General features: G+C 34.3%; 1 protein-coding gene across 2 annotated transcripts in view; it reads left to right on the forward strand.

Moving 5' to 3' along the window:
• Positions 1-617: 617 nt before the first annotated feature.
• Positions 618-24,742, forward strand: part of MS3_00004561 (uncharacterized protein) — a 40,841-nt gene continuing 16,716 nt past the window's right edge. The window contains exons 1-8 of one of the 2 annotated variants that reach the window (XM_051212493.1): positions 618-716; positions 834-914; positions 2,062-2,227; positions 4,358-4,789; positions 6,178-6,397; positions 12,898-12,997; positions 18,345-18,535; positions 22,288-22,693. In XM_051212493.1, the coding sequence (XP_051072681.1) occupies positions 910-914; positions 2,062-2,227; positions 4,358-4,789; positions 6,178-6,397; positions 12,898-12,997; positions 18,345-18,535; positions 22,288-22,394 (1,221 nt within the window). In that variant the 5' untranslated portion in view covers positions 618-716; positions 834-909 and the 3' untranslated portion in view covers positions 22,395-22,693. Of the gene's footprint in view, positions 717-758; positions 796-833; positions 915-2,061; positions 2,228-4,357; positions 4,790-6,177; positions 6,398-12,897; positions 12,998-18,344; positions 24,404-24,742 lie in introns of those variants that run through there. The other variant, XM_051212494.1, reaches the window with a different exon arrangement.

Genomic DNA, 24,742 nt, shown 5'->3' on the forward strand with positions numbered 1-24,742 from the left:
TTCCCAAACTGAAACTGAATGGGTACATCTTAAAATACAGAAGGTCTATATTTCAAGACATAGTGATCGGAATTTTTCAAAATTCCGAAATTCATGGGGCTATATCAAATTTAAGGTCATTGTCTCTTGAATATCCAGTGGAAGCCAATAAGATTCCTGCGCTATTGGCGTAATATGAGTCATCTTCATTTCTACGAGCCATGACGATTTTCATCCTGTAATCTGCCTCGCTCGTTTCATAGTTTCTCTGAGGTTGTCATTATTAAAATGCGAAAATTGCGACTTGCTGCGCAGACTTTTTACGTTAGGGAATGTTTTACACTAATATCCCCCAAAAAATTAACCAAGTTCAGTCATAACGTTAGTTCAAGATAGGACACCCTTAAGCTAGAGTAGGATAGATAAAAGGTTTGGTTTCGCTTTTTGAGAGCTGTACAGTCATGAAATGTGCTGCCATTCTAGGCGGTGTAAGCAAATCTTCCGAGCATTCCGGAGGAAACATGATATTATTTACGTAATAATCAGTATATTCCACACCAGTTTACCGAAATTTCCTATTCTTTCCGTTTTAATCACACTTATTACGATCGATGTGTGAAGTGTTTCGAAGAGCATCATTTAAAAACACGGAAACGCGTTGTGTGGACCCACAGAGTTCGACATCAGTTTAGTAATTTGTTTGACTGGAGTCGAAAAATAGATGTAAAGTGTTACAGGTAAACACAAATTTCTTGAATATCGTGTTGCTTATCCTTGAGGATTGTTCATATTTAGCGGTTTGCTGATTTCTCAACTGTGCTTTGTTTCTTCTAATTATTCATTTTATACTTCAGATTTGCAACTCTATGGGATTTTTTAACTTCTCAAGGTCGAACCGGGAGAGCGAGTGTTGACCGTAGTCGGTTTGTTATGGCGTAAGTTTGGGTGAATTCGCTCATTTACCTACACACTATAATGCAGTACTTTTAGTTAATTTCGTCCTGTAAACTAGAATTAATGTGCACAACTATCTTATGTTCACATCTGCTATGACAATCCTCATAGCCGCATTCAATAACTTTATACTTGTGAAAGTGTTCTGACTTGTGTGTTTTTAATGTTTCCTGACTCTCTAAAATAGCTTAAAGCATAGTGGTCGAGTGTTTGTTGTGTTATGACAAAGAAAATCATGCTGCAGTGTAAAACAGTTCGTCACTAGTGTACTCTGTAGACTTTAACATGGAGAGACTATAATTTATGGACGGACAAATCACATTTAAGATTACAGGTCTTGGATTTCGGCACGAACTTTATTCATTTGGCTAAATAGCGTTTTGGCATTTTAGCTCATGCCAGTTCATGATGAAGATAATAAATCTAATTCCTAACCCTAACCATCAAAATCATAATTCCAGCTCTCTACACTGGTTTATAGCACTCATTTGGCTCTAGTAAATGGGTGGCCATCCTCAAGGTCACTTTACTGTCGGCTAAAACGCATCCATAAATTACAGTTTCATCTTTCGAATAATAAAAATCGTGAGATGACACTAAATATTTAAGGACATGTAAAAATAATCGCGACTCCATTGACTTTATATCATTTAGCTCAGTGGCCCTACCCATAAATAACGATTTTCTTAGACCATAACCTTAGCATCCCGAAATGAATCAGGCCAATAGTCAGATTGATGTATCTTGATCTTCCCTATTTAGTTTACTTAGTGCAGGCGATCGATATGATCCCGTCAGGCTAAAACTGACGGAAAGTATCGTTTTTCAAATATTAGAGAACCTGTTTTGTTAAGTATGGGGCAGTACTTTTGTACGAATGGTTGACGAATATGTAGTTAAATTATGTATTCTGGGGAACTGCATTCGTTTCGCATTAGAAAAAATCTCGGTTTTGGCACAAAACCTCATCTAATTTTTCCCCTTTATGTAGTCTTTAGTACATCCAGGGAAGTCAAGCGAAATTTCGTAAAGTTATAACGAAAAAAATGAAGTTACCCCAGGTTATAGATTACTTACAAACTACTTTATTTTTATTAATTTTCTTCATGTCATGTTTCGTTATTGTAGTGAGTGTGCCGTGGCCACAGCAAAAGCAAATGTTATGCTGTATGATTCGAAGGCTAGTACTTGGATCCCAAGTGGCCCAGGACATGGCATTTCCAAAGTTCAACTATATCACAACACGTTAACTAACGCCTATCGAGTTGTTGGATGGAGGTTACCAGATCGTGAGGTATGGCATAATTAGTGGTTACTTTCTTGAAGTTCTTAAAACACGATTTTTTAAGGCTACCTAATAGGTCTCTTAATACAATTCTTTTGTGCTGATTATAAGGCAGTAGCCTTGTCTTTTAGAAGTTCTTATCACTAAACGACATCAATTAAGTAACCATATCGAAATAGAGATCCTGAAAGCTCATTATATCTAATTCATTTTTAACGGTTAGTCGAATCTTCTTGCTATTAGTGTTAAGGACTGCTTTAGTGGCCCGAGATCTGACTTCAGTTAGATCATGTGATTGATTGTTATTGAGTTATGCATATCGTCACTCGTATAAAATTATAGACTTAACTCGTGTTGGTGAATAACGGAATTAAATAGGTCAAATGCGAGAATGTATGTTTGGACACATATATTTTGTACAGCCGTTGATCGGAACAGACAATCAGAGAGTCGCAGCGAATAAAGCGAAAAAGAGAGAGCGAAGCGAAACAAGGATGCGCGGTGGAGAAGGCATATGAAAAACTCCATTTGGTCAAGCGTTAATCGATATTTATAGTCACAAAAATAAGCTACAGACTTGTGATGAGTAGGATAAGATATACAAGCATACGCTCATATAAAGACAGTCAGGATTGATAAGTGAATAATTAACAAGGTCAAAACATGACTCAAGAAGAATGGATAAATTGGCCTGTCCAGAAGTTAGAATAAGTTGTATGGGCTTAACATAGTAACCGACACTGCACTGCAAATGACCAGTCTCTTATGTCATTATGTATCCTATGAGTATCTCCTCAACACTCCCTTCAAACCACTATATCTTCCTTGATTTGGTTCATCAGTTTATTATTGAGGTCATCCAAATGTTTTTTGCATATCCATGTACATTGTGTATCTACCTATTACTTCAGAAAACTAGTATTTATCGCTTTACTGATTTTGGTTTGGTTTATGGCATCATTTAGTTATCTTCCGATATAATCGATAGATATTCATCATTTATCAACTTGATCGAGCTTGTGTGGCACAACTACTATGTGTAATTTTGAAGTGAGCCCCCAATTCCATCTTACTTTTAAAAAATAAAGTTAGTAGTTATAATCATTTGATAGCAGACAAATGTTCAGACTTGTTAAGGAAACCGGTATTAGGAACCCGACTGTTAGCGAAACTATCTCAGAAAAAGATGGACATATTATACATTCTCAATCCAGGAAATTGGATCGATGGGAAGAACACTTTAGGGATCAGTTCAACTGACCTTCAGCCACACTTCGGTTTCCCACGATCTCCAGTCTGCCTGAATGGCAAGTTAATGTAAGTCCTCCGACTCTTTATGAAGTTGAAAAAGCTATATGAAATCTGAAGCGTGGGAGAGCAGCACGCCCTGACAGGCTTACCCTTGGGATTTTTAAAGATGGCGGTCCAGTATTAGCAGCAAGATTGACTGAGGTCTTAGGTAGAATCTGGGAACTGGACGTAATCCCATCTGACTGGTCCCAATCACTGATTGTGCCAGTCTATAAGAAAGGACAAAAGTCTTCTTGTGACAATCACAGAGGAATCAGTTTGACTAATATAGTGTCTAAAATATTAGCTTCAATAATACTTCGACGCCTAACTAAAGCTCATGAAGAGCAGACTAGAGAAAATCAGGCTGGTTTCAAACCGATGGTGCACACGGGCTCCGGGACCAAATGGCGTATGAACCAATTCCTTGGTCACCGGTTACCGTGGGACTGCATCTCCTGACGTTGTTCCACTGCCTTGTGGATCAGACCTTTAGGTCGAAAGCCCCGGGTGTGGTCCCCTAAGAAAACCACTTGCTTCGGTTTGGGCACATGGGCACTATCCCAGCCCACACAAAAAATCAAGTGCCTTATGTAGCGCATATGTGTTCACTGCCCCTTTGTGCCAATATTTATATGTTCAACTAAATAAATGACTATTAAAGTATTAAAAACCGTTGTCAAAATGACTTCTGTGTTACTCTTATCCCTCTGACTACTACCGATGTTCAGTGAAGATTTTTTCTGCAACTAAAGCAGTTTTCCTAAAAGCTCCCTTAGTGATTTTATATCATTAATTTATTTATTATAACTTCTTACCGTTGCTAATCTCTGCATATATGACTATTAGGTTGTTATTAATTGTGCCATTGCACGTGGGTTAAAATATCATCAAGCGCGTCCAACGTTTCATCAGTGGCGTGATAGTAGACAACAAGTTTACGGCTTGAATTTCACATCAGTTGAAGAAGCAGATGCATTTGCTGCCGCTGTTAAATCAGCTTTAGAAAGTCTAGCTGCACTACATTGTCAACAGGCTTTACAAGCTCAACAATGTAAGCCTCCTGTCACTTATGATCAGTTGGTATCAAATGAAACAACAACAACTACTACTATTAATCAAGATATGCAACTAAACCAATATCAACAATCAAAATATCAAATACCAAATCAACAGCTATCATCGAATCAACAAGTAACTAACTATACCAATAATAACAATCAGGCATATTCTGCACAACCTACGGGAATATTAGTCCAAAATCATCAGATTTCATCCTCTGTAAGTGTGTGTGTGTACGTTTTTTTGTATCCTCACTTATGATTTTTATAATCCCTCATATCCAGTTATAACAACGATTGTTTAATTTTATCGTTGACGTGCTTTTAGAGATAACACTTTCCTCATCTAAATTTCCAGGGGTTGAACTTCTACCGGGAGATTCATTTGTTAACTTAGAATATGCCGATGACATAGTTCTATTTGGTGAAGACGCTGACAAAATGCAGAGTCTTCTGACCACTCTAAGCAACAATGCAGGCATGTTCGGGATGCGATTCTCCCCCTCGAGATGCAAAATGTTGCTTCGGGATTGGGTTGCATCGACACTCGAACTAATAATAGGGAGTGAAGTAGTTGAGCGTGTCGACCGCTTCACTTATCCGGGAAGTCTCATCAGCCCTTGTGGTCTGGTGTGTGACGAAATCTCAGCACGGATACAGAAGACTCGATTAGCTTTTGCCAACTTGCGTCATTTATGGCGTAGGCGAGATATCTGTCTACCAACCAAAGGACGTGTTTACTGCTTAGCAGTTCGTTCCGTCCTACTTTATGGCAGTGAAACATGGCCGGTAAGTGTAGAGGATATTCGTAGGTTACTGGTATTCGATCATAGGTGTCTTCGAAGCATTGCTCGTACATACTGGGACCATCGAGTAAGTAATGCAGTTGTTAGAAAACGCGTACTAGGTAAGGATGGCGAATCAATTGATGACGTAGTGAAACGCCATCAGTTGAGATAACTGGGACACGTGTTACGTATGCCCAACCACCGACTGCCCCGACGTGCTATGTTTTATGGTGTAGGAGTAGGTTGGAAGAAAGCTAGGGGCGGCCAGACCAAAACATGGTACAAGTCCATGAATTCACTGACAAGTGGACTGAACCATGTTGGTAGGTGTAGACTACCTGGTTGGGATCCGCCAGACGATAGCAACCGATGGTTAGAGACCTTGAATGACATGGCTCAAAATCTCATCTATTTGATTTTGAAACAAACGTATATACTCGTGTGAATTGCTGACACCTACACCAGTCACTTTCTCATATATTTCAAATTACGATGATCTCTTCTAGCCATAGTGCTATCTAAATTTATAGGCCCGGATTCTGGTTAGCTGGACATTGATTTGTAATTCGTTACATTACCGACTCTATCATAGTCTAATTACCTTGATTTGACCATCGAGGTGACGTGTACGCTTATCCCTCTTACCGTAATTTGTCCTATCATGTGGTAAAACTACTTATTGCCGACTACTATTAAGTTACATTTTCCCTTCAGTTCAATAAAGAACTTGATTTACTCTAACGCAGTATTTTTGCTATATTTTTTTCGAGTTTCACTATTTTGGTATATTCTTTATTTTTTTTTTCATTATTATTTACAGGACATAACTGAACCAACTGAAAGTTACACCGATCAGAACAAAGCATTATCATCATCGGCATTATCGAATCAGCAGTCTGATCGAAACACTTTATGCAATGATTACAATGAGGCAATTGTGAACAGTGTAAATAATATTATTTTAAGTGATAATCAGAATGTCTACCCGGGTTATACAACAACATGTAAAACTAATACCTCTAATCATCAGAATACTGAAAGTAAGTCTTCATTGTTGGTCTTTGAATTTTTGCAAGCACATGTTTATCTGTACATAACATTTTAGAGAAATTTATTTGCTATAAAATTCATGTTTAATTATTGGTCTGCTGTAATAATAGTGGTAGTAACAATCCTGTACTCAGTATTTCAAGATAATCGATGGGAGATCCAGTTAAAATTTATCAGCCAAAGGTATACTTGTTAGTTCAATTTGCTTACCATTGTTTTGGAGTTATTATTATTATTATTATCAGTACCAGTAACGTAGCAGTAAAACAAATATTATGGGTTCGAACCCCGGAAGTTAAGGTGGTGGTTGGAGGTATTCGATAGGAAACTCAGAAGTTATATAAGCATTTGTGTTTGGTAAGTTATTTCACAACTATAGCTTTAGCTTATTCTTTTAAAAGAAATCAGGAAAGATGTTTTATTAAAATTTTATTGTTGCTTGCTGGAAGAAAACTAGGGACAGTCAGACAAAAATGTGGCCTCAATCTATGAAGTCATTTACTGTTGGACTGATACATGTTGGTAGGTGTATACTACTTGTTTTGGGTCCTAACGGTTATTGTGACCAATGGTTGGGTACGTTGGCTGATATAATTTTTAATCAATACCTAATCTTTTCTGCTGCCACTACTCCTGATACAGTTACCACTTCTACTACTCTGAGATTTGGATTGGTAGTTTGATCTCTCTGTGCCAACCTATTGTGGTCATTTAAACATATACACATATATACAGATTCTACGTTTCATATGACTGATAAGTGTTTACAGAACTCTAATTTAAAATTAAATTGATATCACAATCACGAAAATGTTCGTTTTAGTGTTATATTTTTTGGTGTCGACATATTGTCGGATATATTATTATTATTAACAAATAATAACTGAATTAACTCAAAATACATTACAGAAACGGTTATAGTTGTCAAAAATAATTGGAGTGTAATAGTTTGTATAAATATGACTTACATGTCATCAAAGGAGTGTGCATTCTCATTCTATTGACCGGTTCTTTTTTACTATGATTCAACTACTAGTCAATCATCGGTGCTACTCGGACTGATTTGCTAAATTGTCACATAACATGAAATCTCTCTGTTAGGTTCGGAGTGAAAAAAAGAGCAAAGAATGTTTATTTCAGAGGCATGCCCTGTAGTGGGTTCAAATCCCATCCTCGTTTTCAGTGTTAGGTTCGCTACTTGATTAACGCAGAATACGGTTTACGACTACGACACTCGAGCGTTGAACTTCACCGTCGCAAATCAGAAGACAAAAGAAAAGCTGGAGAAGTGTTTATTTGGTAAGAATCGAAATGTACAGGAAATCACGGGTATTTATAGATATTAGCATTTGTTAAATCAACATTATATTTTGGCCAACCCGCAAAGAGACATATGCTACTGACCAATAGTAGCGTGCCACGTTGATATTCTAGAAAGCCCCATCATGATCTGATTGACTGGAGACTTCGGCACCTTTAGGGCCTCTGGAGGCTCCGTCGTAGTTCTCGGAAGCCGACTGAACATTCTCTTTTGTTGTGCAGTTAAAGCTAAGGAAATATTGTTGTCACGTATTTAAAAATGGTGTTAGACATATTTTTTAAAAAAAACATGTGTTTACTGTGAAAACTAGAAAGCAAACTAATAATTTATATAAAAATTCTTGAAATTTCCAAATAATTGATAAGGAATATTCGTGCTTTCATAATCATAGTAATGGTAATAACAAAGATCCTACCTTTACAAATGTTGGGGTGATCCAGAAAATTGCTTGCAAAAGACAAGCAAGCATCAGGAATCACTAAGATGCGTTTCGTCCAATCAGCGTTCACCTGAAGTTTTTGCCAAAATATCAAGGAAGAGAAACGTCACATGTACAGGTTCTGATTGGCTGGCTGCTACACTGCTACTATGTTTAGTAGCATTCCAGAATCTTCTAAGCAACCCAAGGATATTTAAAATATTATAAAAACCCTGTATTCTCTGTATTAAAATGAACCTTGGAGTAAACTACTTCTCGCGTACTTTGAGTTTCCTCTCTCGTGTTCAGGTCGCTCTATAGTTCTAGCTTGGGGGTGACAGAATAGCTTAGGAAACGAATATAGCGTTCAGTCCGCAAGACTTATCAATAAATCACTAACAAATCAAGTTATGGAAATTCATAAGCGCACTACGTTTGAGTTCTGTTTCATTGATTATATCAAAAGATCACACTAATTAATTTATCAGTTATCATAAATTCAGTTGACTAAATGAGAAGAATCTATATTAGTCAATGAGTAAATGTTGTTTCTGTGTGCATCAGACTTGAACATCTTGAGCGACTCATTAATGATTAGTTTCAAACCAATGGTAAGGCAGTTAGATGCTGTTTCCTGTTTTCTCACAGATGGTGAAGTTTATTATGTAGATCACTTAACATTCACACTGATTCTGAAAGTCATCAGTGTCCGCCTAGTAACTTCCAAAATGCTCTTTTTGTTTAAAACATTTATAATAGATGAGTTTCTTCATTCTCTTGTGCTATGAGAGTGTTACAGTGTGATTTGGGTCTTCTAGATAGTCTTTGTACCAAACTCATATATACTGTTGGGTTGTGACTGTTACTGACCTCCTGTATACTTATGCTTCCATGGTTACTATGTTTTTATTCTGATAACTAAGGCATCTAAGAACGGAATTTCGTTCATGGTTTCTTGCTTTCTTATTGTTGTTACCGAAAATGATGCTGACGATTAACTGATGAATATTTCCAAATTGATCTCTTTTAAATATAGGATAAATATTTGACCTATGTAATTCATCCCGATCGATCGATCGATCGATCAACTGGTATAAGTTGTAAAAATTAGAACCACTTACGTTACGCAACATTCCATAGTTTGTTAGTATTGTCTAACAGACAAAAACATGTGAAATACAGACACAGTTAAACTGATCTTAGATTAATTCTTTGTGTATTGTGTTAAATAACTTAGGTCGAATGACTAATTCAACAAAAACACACGAGCTGGTATGATAATCTGATGGAAAGAAGAGAAATTAAGTTGATTACTGTTCAGCACATGAACTATCTTACATATATTGTTGTTGTTGCGATCCCGTTTCTTCTCAATTCACTCAACAACTCTATATCCTTATTTCCTCTTTTGTAACCTGAAATTCTGTTTAATTATATTTTGGAAAATTTCTGTCTTTTTTTTTCGTTTACCATTATTGATAGACTTGTTAGTTTTGGTAGGTGAATCAAATGGACGAGTTGATAAAGCAAACAGACCAACGTTTAATATATCTAAGTTGAAACTGCCCTTTTGTGTGTTATGTTGGTTGGAGGTAATTGGAAAGATATCCTCAACCTAGGTTTCGTGTTGCCCGATACTGGCCAGCTAGATATAGCTACAGTCTATTGCTGTCTGTGTGATATTCGAATTTGCGTCACCCAGCTTTACAGTCTGATGTGTCACCACAGCCAGTTAGCATACGAAACTTAAGTTTTGTGTTTTCTGCCAACTATCTCCAACCACTTAACATTTTAACATAATGGATACGATGTCAATTTGCATAGATTAGTGGTTGCATTGTAACTTCATAGAATTTAGTCAGTACTAAAGGACCAGACAAAAGTAACATTGGTTTGTACTATGTGCTTAACTATTTGTTTCTTTTTATTTTATATTTAAAAAAACATCAAATACAATTTTGTTTATTCTGTAAACAATTCTTTTCATATACCTTAATTTACTGTGATTATTCACGATAGCAATCAAAGACATGTCTGTCTAGCCGTCAGTGTTTGCCGAATTTTATAGACTGTTTTCAACTTGAAACCAAGCCCAAGTAACTAAATGTCACGCCTACTATACTTTGATGCACTAAGGATTAGATAAGCATAACATTTGTGATCATTGAATGTAAAAATCTCAGCCCTATGACAGTTCAATCGCATACGGAATCCCTCACTGGTAGCGTCTGAAACTTTTATATTACGTGATGAATGGCTAAATTTTACGGGGAGCGTTAATTCTCACAAGATTACAAATACAGGTTCCTAATAAGTACTAACTTAAATGATAACTTCTCACTGATTGTTAGAAATTCATCTGGACTTAGAACTGCTTATTGAGGAACTAGGCCTGAAGGAATCGTTAATACACTGTAGACGAGAAATATATTTCGAATGAGGCTCATCAATTCAGAATCCAACACATTGTTCATATACAACGTCAACAATCTGCAACAAATATGTGGGTCGTCATGTCAATGTTTGCATATAATTAAATAATACGGGCAATAATTAGATCAATTACTTACCGGGTAATTTTTAGCGACACAGGTTGGGACCCCACTCCATTCACTTCATTAGTTTAGGGACCCAAGTAATATCAGTGTGACTTTTACACATTGAATTGCGACCAAAGGTTAAGTACATAAGCTCATATATATGGTAAACGATTTATACATTAAATTAAAGATACTACTTGTGAGTCCAACCATTGAATTGTGTCTTTTTAATACATTGTTGGCTACCTTACATGATATGACTCAGAATCGTTCGCAGTGACACAAATGTATTCACTCTTCACCATCCTATTAATCTCGAAGTCCAATATACTTTCATATATATGCCTTTCTAATTTGTCTTGTAAAATCATCTTTCCATAGCTTAGTTTTGCTTTTTATCATTCGTACTACATTACTTCGATCTCTTTTGTTATTTTCATCTCATTGTCCTATGGGATCTGAGTCAAGAATATCTGTGCCAGACTTCTTTATTGATGTTTTCTGTTTGTCATTATTATTTTACTATTCTCTGTTATAAAACGATTGTACAAACTGTTAAGAAATGCACAATATTTTCTGTAAATTCAACTTGAATCAGTCAAAAAAAGACAACTGTTTCTTGTTTTGTTTACAGTCTCTATTTTTAATTCTACATAGATGTAAATGGTTTATAGACCTATATCTAGACTAGTTTGAACTGTACTAAATTATGCAATTTATTGTTTTATCATGTAAACTTATTATTAAATGGTAAATTTTCTTTGTTGTTTATAAGTAGTTGTAATGTGTAAATATGATTGTGATAATTCTCTTACTTGGTATATAAATTATATTCAACAAATGGTACACTTTGTTTATTTCTAATATTTAATTCATGACACGAATTATCTTATATGTGACATATACAATATATACCATGCCTATGATATTATACAATGTTATCATCTTCATTTTTATTGCATAACATATTCGTGTTTTGGTTTGATAATAATTACTATTTAATTGCATATCATATGATTTGTATAATAAATAATTCGTTATACTTGTTTTGATTAAAATTACGCCATTCATTTCATAGATGTTGATAATCGATCTATTTATACAGTCAAGTAGTCAGTGTTCATCATGAACTAACATAAACCGGAAATCCATTAAAAGAATCTTCTGCGCATTTGAGTTTTTTGTTTCACTTAATCTTGAGTAATTTAACTGTGATAATGGTAAATTTAAGAAAGATGATGATGATTTGTAGCTCAAGTGCATGATTTTGTTGAAATAGCGTTCTCTGTACTGTGTAGTTTTATCATGGAGCTTTCATTGTCTTTCTAGACAATATGATCATCATAAACGTTAAACTAGAGTATGCTTTGAGAATTCCTCCATAAGTGACTAACGGTTTGTTCTTTTGATCTTCAATTTTGACTGATTGTTGTTGGCTTTTATCCTGTTATAGTTCACTTCAATCGAAAGTTTATATTGATGGTATTGTGTAGAAAGACAATGGAAGGCTCACATATGAATCACCCTATGCAAAGAACTCAGTTTTAACAAAGTATAGACCTTAGTCACTAAATCGGCATCTCAATTTAATTTCGGAAAATTATGGTATGTATTTTATAAACTGGTTCTGTCATTATATAATACTGAAGTGAAATTCGTTACCAATTTATTGTCTTGAAAAGAGTTTATATTTGTATTTGTATTTGATAAATCTTCTAACTGAACTCCTGAATCAGTTTCCTAAGCTCTTCTTACAACCCCAGTCTAAATCTACAAGACAACCTGAACACGAGAGAAAAGCCGCGAAATATGAAAAGAACGCCTTACTTCAAGGTAAGTTTGTGTGCCGAAGTTCAGATGGCCTTGGGCTTCTGGAACCTTAATGAACATAGTAGTAGGATAGGTGATCACCCGATCAGAAATGTGACAAGTGACTCTCCACTCTCTAAATGTTTCTGAAACACCACTATTCAATGTTGATTGAATAAGATGTTTCCCAGCGTTTTCAGGACCCCTCTGGGTATTTTTCGAGGAATATTCTGGGTCACCCCGACATTATTATATACATATGATTTAGAAAGTGTTATTCTTTTTTAAGTCTTGATTATTACACTTTCCTTTTTGCTGTTCCCCTATTTTTAATTTTAATGATTTATTGACTTTAACATTTTTATTATTTATTGGTTCTCATGTTCCATTTTGTATTACAAGTAGTTCCACGTCTTAAATCATCAACGGAACAAAATGTATCCGCGATAAATGGTTGTTCAATGAATGGTAATACAGAACATGGTGTAAATTGTGATTCGCCGTAAGTGTTTTTTATTTCAAGAAGTTATTGTTTTTAAGATGATGAATATTAATGCAAAAATGTTGATCGATTCTATTATCCAATGTTTTCTTTACTCTTTTTACTTCATTAATATTTTGGAGGCTATATGGGTATTTGTTTGAAATCAATGTTTCCCATTTACATCTGTTGGGGTATTTGTGTGAACACAATCGGTTTAAGCGTTGGGTTTCCACTTTCCAAATTTTACCGGAACAATCGTATCTCATAATGACAGGAAATAAGACCCTCATGCAAAAGTACGGTGTGGTTGTGCTGTTGTATGAGAATATATTAAGAAGGGACATAAACTCTCCTTGACATTTGTTGTAGCATAACATTCAAAAGTTTAGCTAAATTAAGAAATGCACAGTTTGTTGCATTTTAAAATAATCGAAAAAGGACGTGTAGAGAAAAAGAAAGAAGATACAGAGAAATGAGAGTTGAAAAGAAACATTAGCTCAGAAAATAGAACATAAATTTTTATGTTAGGGTTAAAAATAAATAGGTATTTACCCTTCGGGTCTGTTCTTTGACCACACCATCAATTACAATAAGTATAAGTAAATTGAGTGGTTGGTTGACTGAAGTGGTTTCGCTTCACCCAAATCATTATCATGTACCTTGCCTAACACAAATTATTTATTTTACTTAATTGATATAATAAGTATAACAAATATCAACCCAAAATTCACAGCATAGCAGTTGAAAATAAACTGTTTCAAGAACATTATCACACCGGTTAGTTCTGTGCGTATAAGTGCTTATATTTAAGTAGTTAGCCACTTTGTTGAGATAATTCTCTATTGGATAATAAAAGATTTAAAGGAAGGTCATATTGACAGAAATTACCTTTTTTCATATAATACATCCAACCACTTCACAAATATTTGTTGTCAATCCATATCTATAATGTAATTAAATTAATTCATTACTGTTTAATAATTTTCTATTATTATTATCATTACTTTTTCTAAAGTGAGAAATTCAATTTGCCTTGTTACAACGATTGATTATTTTACATACAATTTAATAGAATAGGTAATTTGGGCCAGGATAGTTGTAGAACTTAAAAGGCAGAGAAATAGATAGATAGATAGATAGTGTGATATAGGGAGTTATTCAACATAAAACATTGTTAATGCTGTGAAAACCTTTCTCTGTCTTATTCTGCTTGTTCTTCACTCAAGTTATCTGATTAATCTCATTATCATTAAAGTAAATTTCTAGTTTAGGAACTTAGGTGAGGAAGAAAAAGTGAGGATGATTGACATATGTAGGGTAGTGATATATATAAGTGAAGTTTCTATTTCCATATCTCTTAAGGTAGTGTAATTAATTAAACAGAATGTGATTTACATAAGTTTTTGTATAGTCTCTGTAAATATTGGCTATTCTGATTGGTATCTTAGTGAGAAAATAAAGAGAAAATTTATGCGTATCAATAAATATACGCCTTTGCTTTAATCTTGATTCATTTCAATTAGTTTACAATGCCACAGGCAGCTGATATGTGTATTCAAGTTATCATCTATATATTTTTCCTAAATTATAATTCAATAAATTCTACACGACCTGTCTAACTGTTTTTTAACCAATTTGTAATGGTTTCAACTACTGAACTTGTATTATTATTGTTGTTATTATTATTAAGTGTTTTCTTTAATTTAGATGTAGCGATCAAATGTTCCATACATATATGTATAGTTCCAATTTTAGTATGAATAATCAGTATACGATATAAGAATATGGCTTAGTGGCTACATATTTAGGGTCATCATTTATGCTGCTATTTCTATCTGTTTTACGTACGGCAGTTGTGCATTATCTGATTACTTTAATAGTGATCAACTTAGAATACTCAGATGACATAGTCCTGTTTGTTGAAGACGCTGATAAAATGTAGTCTTTTGGTAGCACTGAGCGAAAATGCCAGAAGGTTTGAGGTGCCTTTCTCGTCTTCTAAATGCGAGTCATTGCTTCAAAACTGGCCTGCGTCAATATTTGAACTAAAGATGGAGTGAAGTAGTCGAACGTGTCTCAGAATCAATCACAGTGATGTAGGTGTATACACTCTTTGTCTTCCCTGAAACCATGAGGTTAAAATTGCTTTATACCTTTCTTTCTACCAACTAATTCTTTCTTCCTGTATTATATCCTTATACACAATCTTTGTTTTATATAATACTACCTTTGAAGTAACTATTTCTATGAATTTGGTGTTGATCTTGTTGTGCTAATGAAGTGTGACAACTTGAACCGATGCATATATGTGCCTGATACTACGTTGTAGCTGACTAACTGTTTACTTAACTCATAATATTCATTGTGAATAAAGTGGTAACATACTTGTGTTATTTTTATTCAACAGTATAAGTTCTTGTATAATCGTTAATCATCTTGTTTGTTCTGATTCTTTTCCAATATTTTGGAGTATTTCTTTTTGATTGAATAAATTTTATGAATTTTCGACTTGATTTAACCTTGTCATTCATTCAGTTCCACTTTGCACATATATATATTTCAAAGAGCAATGGACAGTCAGATTCTGATTACTTGGTTTCCATTGTATTATTTCCTGGGTGTAATCTACAGGTTCTGAGTTCGTCTGTCTAAGTGGATCATATATGCCAAACTGTTGACGAGTCCTCAAATTAGAACGAATTACTCGTTCGTTTATTTATGGATTTGAATTATTTACTATAACAATTTCTTGACTAGGCTATGTCAATCAAGTCATATTTATGTTTAGTCTAGAAATATGCCAGATTTCAATTCATTTTTAGCTGTACTTTTGCTGTGGCTTTGTTGTTAATCATTTTGACGTTATGTACTATTGATTATCTCATTGCTATCGTTTTAACCGTGCCAAATACTCACTTGGTAATAATTAATGAATATGTGAATTTGAACATATAGAATTGACATATTATGCAATATGTAGTACGAGAATAGACAAAATTTAAATTACAAGTTGAATATTGATGGTGGTTAGACAAGAATTGTGTAAGAAGGAAGAATACAAGAGGAAATTTTAAGACTGTCGATAAACAAGAATTCCGTCGTAACTCCTGAGATAGGGAACGGGGTTCTACAAATATCTTATGAATTCCTAAGTTTGTCTGTTGAGGTGAATAGTGATAACTTCCGTTGTATACAAAAGACTTATCTATGTAGTCCCCAATGACAGAATGGATAGTGTGATTGATCACTCGAAATTCTTTATATCCACTTGGTCACCCGTATCTGTTAAGTGATCAAATATAAATGTCTAAATCGGCCTTAATTATTCCATTTTCTTACATAATTATCACTAACATTTCACTTGCCGATAATACTATGTAGATTTTCACATTAGATATTATTACGTAATCTGGAAATTCTATAACTATGTTGTGCAATTGATTTTTTTGTTTTTATTTTGACAACTTGAACCAATGTATTTCTGGTGTTAGGGTTTACGTTGATATTGACTAACTAATGGGTGATTATATTTATCGTTCAATAAACATTAGTGTTTAAGTTAGACTAAAAGAAGTATGTATTCCTAGAATTTATATAGTAAACTGACCAAATATAGATCCGTACGTTAGGATATTCTTTTTGTTTATAGAGACTAGTGACACTACCTAACAATTAGCTGAATATTGATCCATCGATATAATGAATCTGATCTTACACGTGAATAACATATACTTGTACTTATATTACATATATCTTAATTTCTTAGCAAATGTACTTTTAAATCGTACTCTGATTATTTACAAAATGTAGATCTTTACTTTCTAATGTTTTATTCATAGAATTTATACTTTTTTTTCCCTTAATGAATACTAATTAGACATGTAATTATCTATTCAACCATATTGAATTTGATTTTTATTAATTCAAATCTTCCTTTGAAGTTTTTATTTTCAATGAGTTAGTTTCTCATTTATTTATCTATTTATAAATTCATTTATTATATCACTGAGTACATTTAAAAAAAAATTAAATTGACTTGCTCACCAGATACTTGAGTATGAGCATTTAGTCTAAGTATGAGGGTTAATGATACTGTAGTGAACAAGAACATCAATGGGGTACAATCGAATGTATTTGACACAAAATTACGTGAATACGTAATTTGTAAAATGTCCATCAATTGTCTCTTAATGACTCAGAATTCATTGTTCTTGCATTTTCATGCAAATCGCATTCTGTCCCCATTCTTTACTGTTCGATCCCCTTGTCTCTCTGCTGCCAGACATTCTGTTCACAAGTAACGTCATATACTACTTATGTCAATATCAGTAGCACACACCACACTCGCCCCCCTCCTTTAAAGCAGTCGTTCTTGCGGTGGTTCATGCTCGCCGTGTCACATTCTTCTTTTCTTCAGTCTGTGCTACGCCCTCAAGCTGATGTAGATAGAATGAAGATTGAACTCGGTAGTTAGTGGTTGAATGTTGAACTATTAAGTCACTGTTTTACTGTAAAATATATAATTACCTATTTTTTAACAAATTACTATTTAACGAATGTTTTATTAGAGGTTTATTTTCATCATGTATTAATATTAACTGGAGAACTATAGGAAATTATAGAGAATTAGTTAGACTTTTCATCCTAGGTTTGGTCTTCTCTTCATTAGTCTAAATACCTACGACCTCGCACATGATTGAAAATAATAAATTCACGTCTCTCTTGTAGCAAACACGTTACTTTTAAACAACTGGATCGATATCCACTGGTTTACATTTGTAACTTCAATCGATTCCATTGGTGTTTGTCCAATATCATCGTTGATGTTTGAAAGTCATCGGTCAACGCTCCACATTAAAACTCTTAGAATTTATCTCTTAACCAATCACTATTTTACGTATAGAGAAAAAAAGCTTAGAATAAGTAGACAGAATCAAAATGAACCGTGGTCTAATGGTTAAGTATTCGTTGCTTGAGTTCTAGGTTCAATAGGTACACACTGCCAAGGAGTTTCATACTTGGACGAAACATTCTATCCAGAGCTTCCTGGTTTTCTTGGGGTGGTGCCTCAATGGTTAAGGCGCTTGACCTTCAGTCACTAAGTTGTGTGTTCGTGCCCCTCTCCATCTACGTTGATCTGGTCGACAGGATGGTATCACTAGCCTCCATACCTAGAATGACTCACATCCAGGTTGTAAGTTAATCAATAAACATCGGCTGAATAGTATCACATTCTCTGTGTTTCTTAACTCGGTGTGGCTTAGCATTTGACTATTTATACATTAGACTATGAAACTTCAGCTGATCATTTGGATTGTGTTATTTCTTAGAATGAATTTAAATTAGTTTTTTTCTTGAAAAATAGGTATTATTCATCTTCAGACGATAGTGTACGTAATCTTCGTGGTCTGCCTAATGGATCCAATGAACCTCATGTGAATCCAACTTCATCCGTGACGTTGAACGCTTCCAATTTTCCCAATAACAATGTTAAATTATTAGGTGGGAATTCAGATGAATCTTCTGTTATTACCAGATCTCTTTCACCAAATCAATGTGAGTTTATAATTGAAAGCTTATTTCCATCACTTCCAAGTTACTAATATCATATTATCTAGTCCTTAGCTGTCATCGACTTACATTCATCATAGTGCAGTATGATCGCTAGGGCATGTAACTCGATTTGCTGGTGCACTATGATTAGATGTTGGTTGGCTAAGTGTTTAGTTTTAGGCGCCACTTATCAACAAGACGTTTCTTCATTTTCAAGTGAATAAAGCTTCCCATTTTTACATCATTTTCCCTAAGATTTCAGGGAATACCGTTTTGATATATTCCAATCCACAAGATGTTTGGTTTCAAAACTAACCACAGATTTACCCATATCTTTCATGCTTCAATTACCGACCACCCTGCCTTTAACCAAGTGACGTCAGTTGTTGATAATCATATATAAATTTTACATTTATGTAACCGTATTATTTCACATGTTAGCGTAATATTGCTTGACCCCCTTATTGTAATAAATGTTTATCTATTTAATTTACGTCCTATTGCATCCCATAACCTTACTGACATTTTAGTGACAATAACTCATCAGTTATTGTAACACTCATTTCGTTTCGATTAAAGCTCACAGCATAAGCGATAATCATGCAGTTTATTATTTTCACATACATTGCTTTTCCATTGAGTAGTAACCAATGTAATGTTTGTCTAATCCTTAGTGTAAGTCAATTTCTAACGTTCAAGTTGCAATATGGTTATCAATATAAATGACTTGATATCTCAAGTAACCCTGGACCTAGGTTTCTTGTTATTTGACATTTATGAGCAAGGTGTAGTTGCTATATTGATGTAAATAATGCTCACCTTGACTGTGACCCACCTCACCCAGTTTCATCATCTGAAGCATTCTTACCGAACTATTCGAAGCCTCTTGCAGGACTGGGATTTTTCAACAATGACTAACCATCTATATCATACTTGCTTTATTGACGAGTCCCAACTAACTCAAAACCTAGGTCCAAATATACCTGTCTAAATAGTTTTTATATTTGTATTCACGTATAAATTTATTTAGACAAAGATTTAACTAGTAGTATCAAGTTACCATGTTGATTATTGTAGCACGGTGTATAATTTATATGTAATTTCGAAAAAAACTGAAACAATAAAGCTATTGGTATTGGTAAAGTAAGTCAAAATAAATGTATCATAATGTATCAAATAATAAACAAATGTGAAAGCATATAACAGAGCTTATTACCATTAAAGAACTTTTATAGCGCACATCTTAGTTGATTGCAGAGTTCATTGAATAGAAAAGTATAAGACAATTTTGCACTTCAGTATCTTAAAGAAGATGAAAAGTGAGTGTATCTGGACCATAATGACTAATTATTAACAATGCCACCAATCCTCCCCAACTATCAGTTACGATAATTGCGAGAATCCCCACCTGATAGTCAACAATAACTAACATAGCTCAGTTCAATATTCATTGTTTTAATGATTTGATGCTACACCTTGGCTCAGCCACTATAGCTTTATTCCTACGTACTGCTACACTAAACAAACTTCGTGCCTCCACGTAGACTATGGTTAGACATACGTGACACATATCCTAACCACTCCAGTTGATGAAGATTTACAACCTCATTAAACCGGTATCCCAATTTTTATGCTCACTCTGGTGGTCTTAGTATACGCAAGCGATGCTTTGAGGGGATTGATGATCAAATATTAGTAGTAGTAGTAGTTCATTATTCTTTACACACGGTGATCCTCGTGTTTAATTGATCAATAATGAAATATTCCAGAATCAAAATCATAAATAACCACATATAATATGGTCAAGAGTATTCCCGAAACTCTGCTTCAGTTTAACTTGACACACAAAATCGCAAAAAAAGGTAATATATTATACTACACAGATTAGGGGAACATAGCGGAATAGATAATCGATGTCAACCATTTGACAGGATATTGGATTTCCGTTTATGTTGGATACTTCTCATGAGTAACTGTACAATATCCGTTTCATGAATTCTGGTGAGACGATGGTTTTATGTTTAAAAGGACTTGACTTGGTGGAGAGCTCAACCGTCATTCTACTCTGTTTGAACAGTCAAATAGTATCGTTATTTCTGACACCTAAAGTGTTTTTGAAGACCAACTACATAAACCTGGTAAATACGTTATGGTGAGTTAAGACTAACTCATTAAATAGACGAATACATCAACACACGTTCTCACATTAAACCGTATAAGTTTTCGCATTACACAGAAATATGAATATCGGAAATAATAGTTTCTAATATTCTTTCTATGTTTAAATATTCTCTTTGATATTTATGTTGATGAGATCATTTGTTAATGGATTGTTATTGTGATAGGTTTAGCTCATATCTGACTGTAATGATCAATAAATTCCTACGTCTAAAGTCTGTTCGGTTCAATGGCTAGTTGATTGACATGTCCTTCATGTTACTATTGAGTTTACTGTAGAGGAGAGTTTACTTTTTACAGTGTAACAGATAGCTATAATGGTTCGATCCATATCGGGTATGAGACAGCTATCCACCGCACTCCATGGATGAATGGTTGTGCAAAATCATGGATTAGTTGGAATTAGACATTAACACCGTTGAATTCCCGCTCAGTTGTCTAGAGGTTCAGCACTTGAGCGTGAAACCGAAAATGCTGAGTTCGATTCTCCTGTGCGAAGCCGTAGATGCTCGTTGACTAGAAATCCCCATACTATTACGAAACAGCCTTGCAATTCTTTCATGTTGTGAATGGTGGTCTAGCTAAGATCAGTTCTTTATCTCAGCTGTGAAAACACCATCTCCACAAATTCCCCATACTAAATTTTATCTTTCTGATTTTTGTTTACGCAAAACGCGCGACTTTGTTCATAATATTTTTTGTAAACTAACCACTAGATAAAGCACAATATGTGAAGAAATTCTAGGAAAATAAATCTGAGTCTACTTGTTTATAAAGTTATGTCGAGTACATTTATAAGAAATATTTATGCGTTTTTGGTGGAGTTTTGTTCTCTGAGCTGGATGGTTTGGTTGTGGAGCTTTCGTCGTTCTTCTGTACAAAGGGGCACCAATTACATATGCACCTATCCAGGCACTTGATTTGTGTGTTGGCTGTGATACTACCTGGGTGCCCATGTGCACCATTGGTTTGAAATCACGGTTTTCCGTCTCCCCTAAGTAGATCCTCCTTATCCATATGCATGTAAAAGGGTTAAGGGAACAGTTAGAAGTCAATTTAGTAGATGTGTTTGTAAATGGTGCTAAAGGATACCAGTTAATTTCCTTAAATGCTTACTGTGTCTTCCAAATTCAACTCGTTCCCTAGTTTTTCACCAAATTTCTGAAAACCTTTTATTCACTACTCCTACATTCTTCCATAGTCCAATCAAATAGGGACATAAATAAACTATGTTTCATAATCTCAAAGCCGTCTGCTCATAGTTATTCCTCTATTTATTTGCATAAACTAACTTCGAATAATAATTTCCTCTTATCATATTGCTGGCTTTCTATTTGTTTGTTGTTTGAAAATTTAACATACTTAGAAGTGTAGTTATTGGCTACTGTACATAACCAAGGTATGCAACATCATTGAATGTGACTGCATGCATATTATTACTCATTAGGTGCTATTCCACCACTTAATCTTCACGTTTGTATTTCAACATTTTAATACCATTTACGATACATTTGTCGTCTATGTTCAACTTTTCAGTTTTATTAATTTATAGTAAGGACTTTTATTCATTTCCATAGGCACTTCAATTAATAATACCAAATCCCAACAATTGATTCCCGCTCCACCACCACCGCCGCCACCACCACCTCCCCGCCTCCTCCACCCCCACCAATGGCTAATATAGCTGGGTCGAAAAATTGGCATCAAAATACCACAACAACAATAAGTAATAAACTGTCAGGTTCACAGTCTGCTGCCGAAAATTCCGATACTAGTGACCATGATAGTGTCGCTGAATCTGGTAGTTTAGATGCTCAATTACGTATGGCCAGACAGCAACGTATTCGTGCTGCTTCTGTTGCTGGTCTAGGATCTTCTGATTTTGCACCAACCATTTCTGGCCCACGTACTCATGGTGTAGATATGATGACTGATCTTCAACGTGTTTTGGCAGCACGTCGACGTGCTAAGGAAGCTGAAGAGGTTGGTTCAATTTGAAACTGATTATTATTTATTAAATAAAAATTAACTGTTAAATATCAGGGGATAATGTTAAATTCTACTTCTAGGTATTATAAATCGGATGTTCATAGTTATGCTATTTTTCAATAGGATTCTATGAAGTCAAGAACATTATTTGATAAATTTTGGTGTATGTAATTTTATTTTCAATAACATCCATTGCCTTATAATTAAAAGCTGTAATTAAATAGTACATTTCAGTTAGACTCAATATTTAATCTTTTGTCATTTTACTAACATTTTGAATTAATATAACTCCCCTACTAGGTACAAGTTTATGTTTTGATGCTAAGTGGTTGAAGTTAGTCGAGAATAAACACTAGATCTAGGTTTCCTGTTAGATGTCACTCGTTAACAAGATGTACCTGGAATCTTTAAGGTCCTGATGCTCCATATGGGATTTGAACTAGCGTCACAAAAACTTACAGTCGAAGAAAATATTAATGAACTGTTCTGACCACAACTAACTAACTGAAGAACTGAGATTTATTTACAAATAGTTGATCAGTGATTAGGTAACCAATGTTATATCTGTCTAGTCCTTTAATATTGATCGAATTCTATCGACCAATTTGTACTCAGCTTCAAGTAGCATTTTTTTTGTTTTATGAAAACTGATGATACTACTGAGCTGCTTAAATCGAAGTAGATGAAATACTGCAGTTCGAAGCTGTTATCTCGTCAAAAGGTCGCCTCTACCGTTTTATAGACCTAGGCGATATTATTCCATTATGGAAATACAGTGTTGCATAAAATACAAATTCATGCACACATAGACACTTTAACAAAAGTTCACAATCACATTTGCTTGTTAAATGAACTTTATAGCGTCTGCTGTGTTTATGGTCTCAGACTGGAATTTCCGCATATACTATATACCAAATAATTAGATTTTTCCAGTTTACATAGTTGGAATCCCATCACAACAACACTTGTTTATTCACTCATTCAATTGTTATTTATGTGTTGGTTAAAGCGTTAGACATTCAATCAGTGGTTCACTGGTTCAACTCTTGCCCTACCTAATTCAGTTCGGTCAACCGGGTAGTGTGTCACTAGCCTTCACACATTAAGCGTAACTTAAAGTTGAGTACACGAATCTGTCCTTGCTAAGTGAATTACATCTCCATTAATGTGTCCTCACTGTATTAATATCGCTAATTAGAATATTATCCATTAAATTCAATCGTTCTATTACTATTTATTCTAGTTCCATTTTATAATAATAAAAGTCAGTCAAATCATTATATGTATATGATATTCTCAAACCTTGTTATAAATTATCCTACTTAAAAGTATATTGACTTTCCTATCTCCCGTCTTTTATGACCTATACTAAGAATAACAAATCAATAGATTGTCTCGTCTGAGTTTTGCTCCCATTCTGCATTGATTAATACTGTTACTGTTATGGATATTATCAATATTATTATTATTACATCAGCAGACTTAATCAGACAATTTTCATGTATATATTTGGCTGTATGTGTGTACAGACCTGTCCGGTTTTCTTTTATTGATCTGTACAGTTGCATTGATTCTCTTTCAGACTTAGTCTATCAGAAATTTTCGATTTGTTTATACTTTGTATACATTACTATACTTGTCATACGGTATATCCCAGGGACAAAGTGGGATTTTTATATGCTTTGGTGTGTCCATGTCGGTAGGACTATATATATATATATATATATATATATATATATATATATATATATATATATATATATATATATATATATATATATATATATACTCACATTTTAGTAGTTATTCTCCCTTACCTCTTTGTGTATCAATAATGTGACTACCCATTTTGTTTCTTTCTGTGAGAGCCTAGAAATGTAAGTTTTCATTTACTTATCTTTGATGAGTAATTAAGCTATTTTCTTAAAAAAAAAAACCACCTTTAAAGGAATTATATCACGACAAGATTCATGTCAATACATTTCTGATTTAGAATGTTTTAACTCTGACTTGCTTTAGTATATTTGCTACATAACATTTGTG

This window comes from Schistosoma haematobium, chromosome ZW (assembly GCF_000699445.3).
Source record: "Schistosoma haematobium chromosome ZW, whole genome shotgun sequence".
Taxonomy (NCBI): domain Eukaryota; kingdom Metazoa; phylum Platyhelminthes; class Trematoda; order Strigeidida; family Schistosomatidae; genus Schistosoma; species Schistosoma haematobium.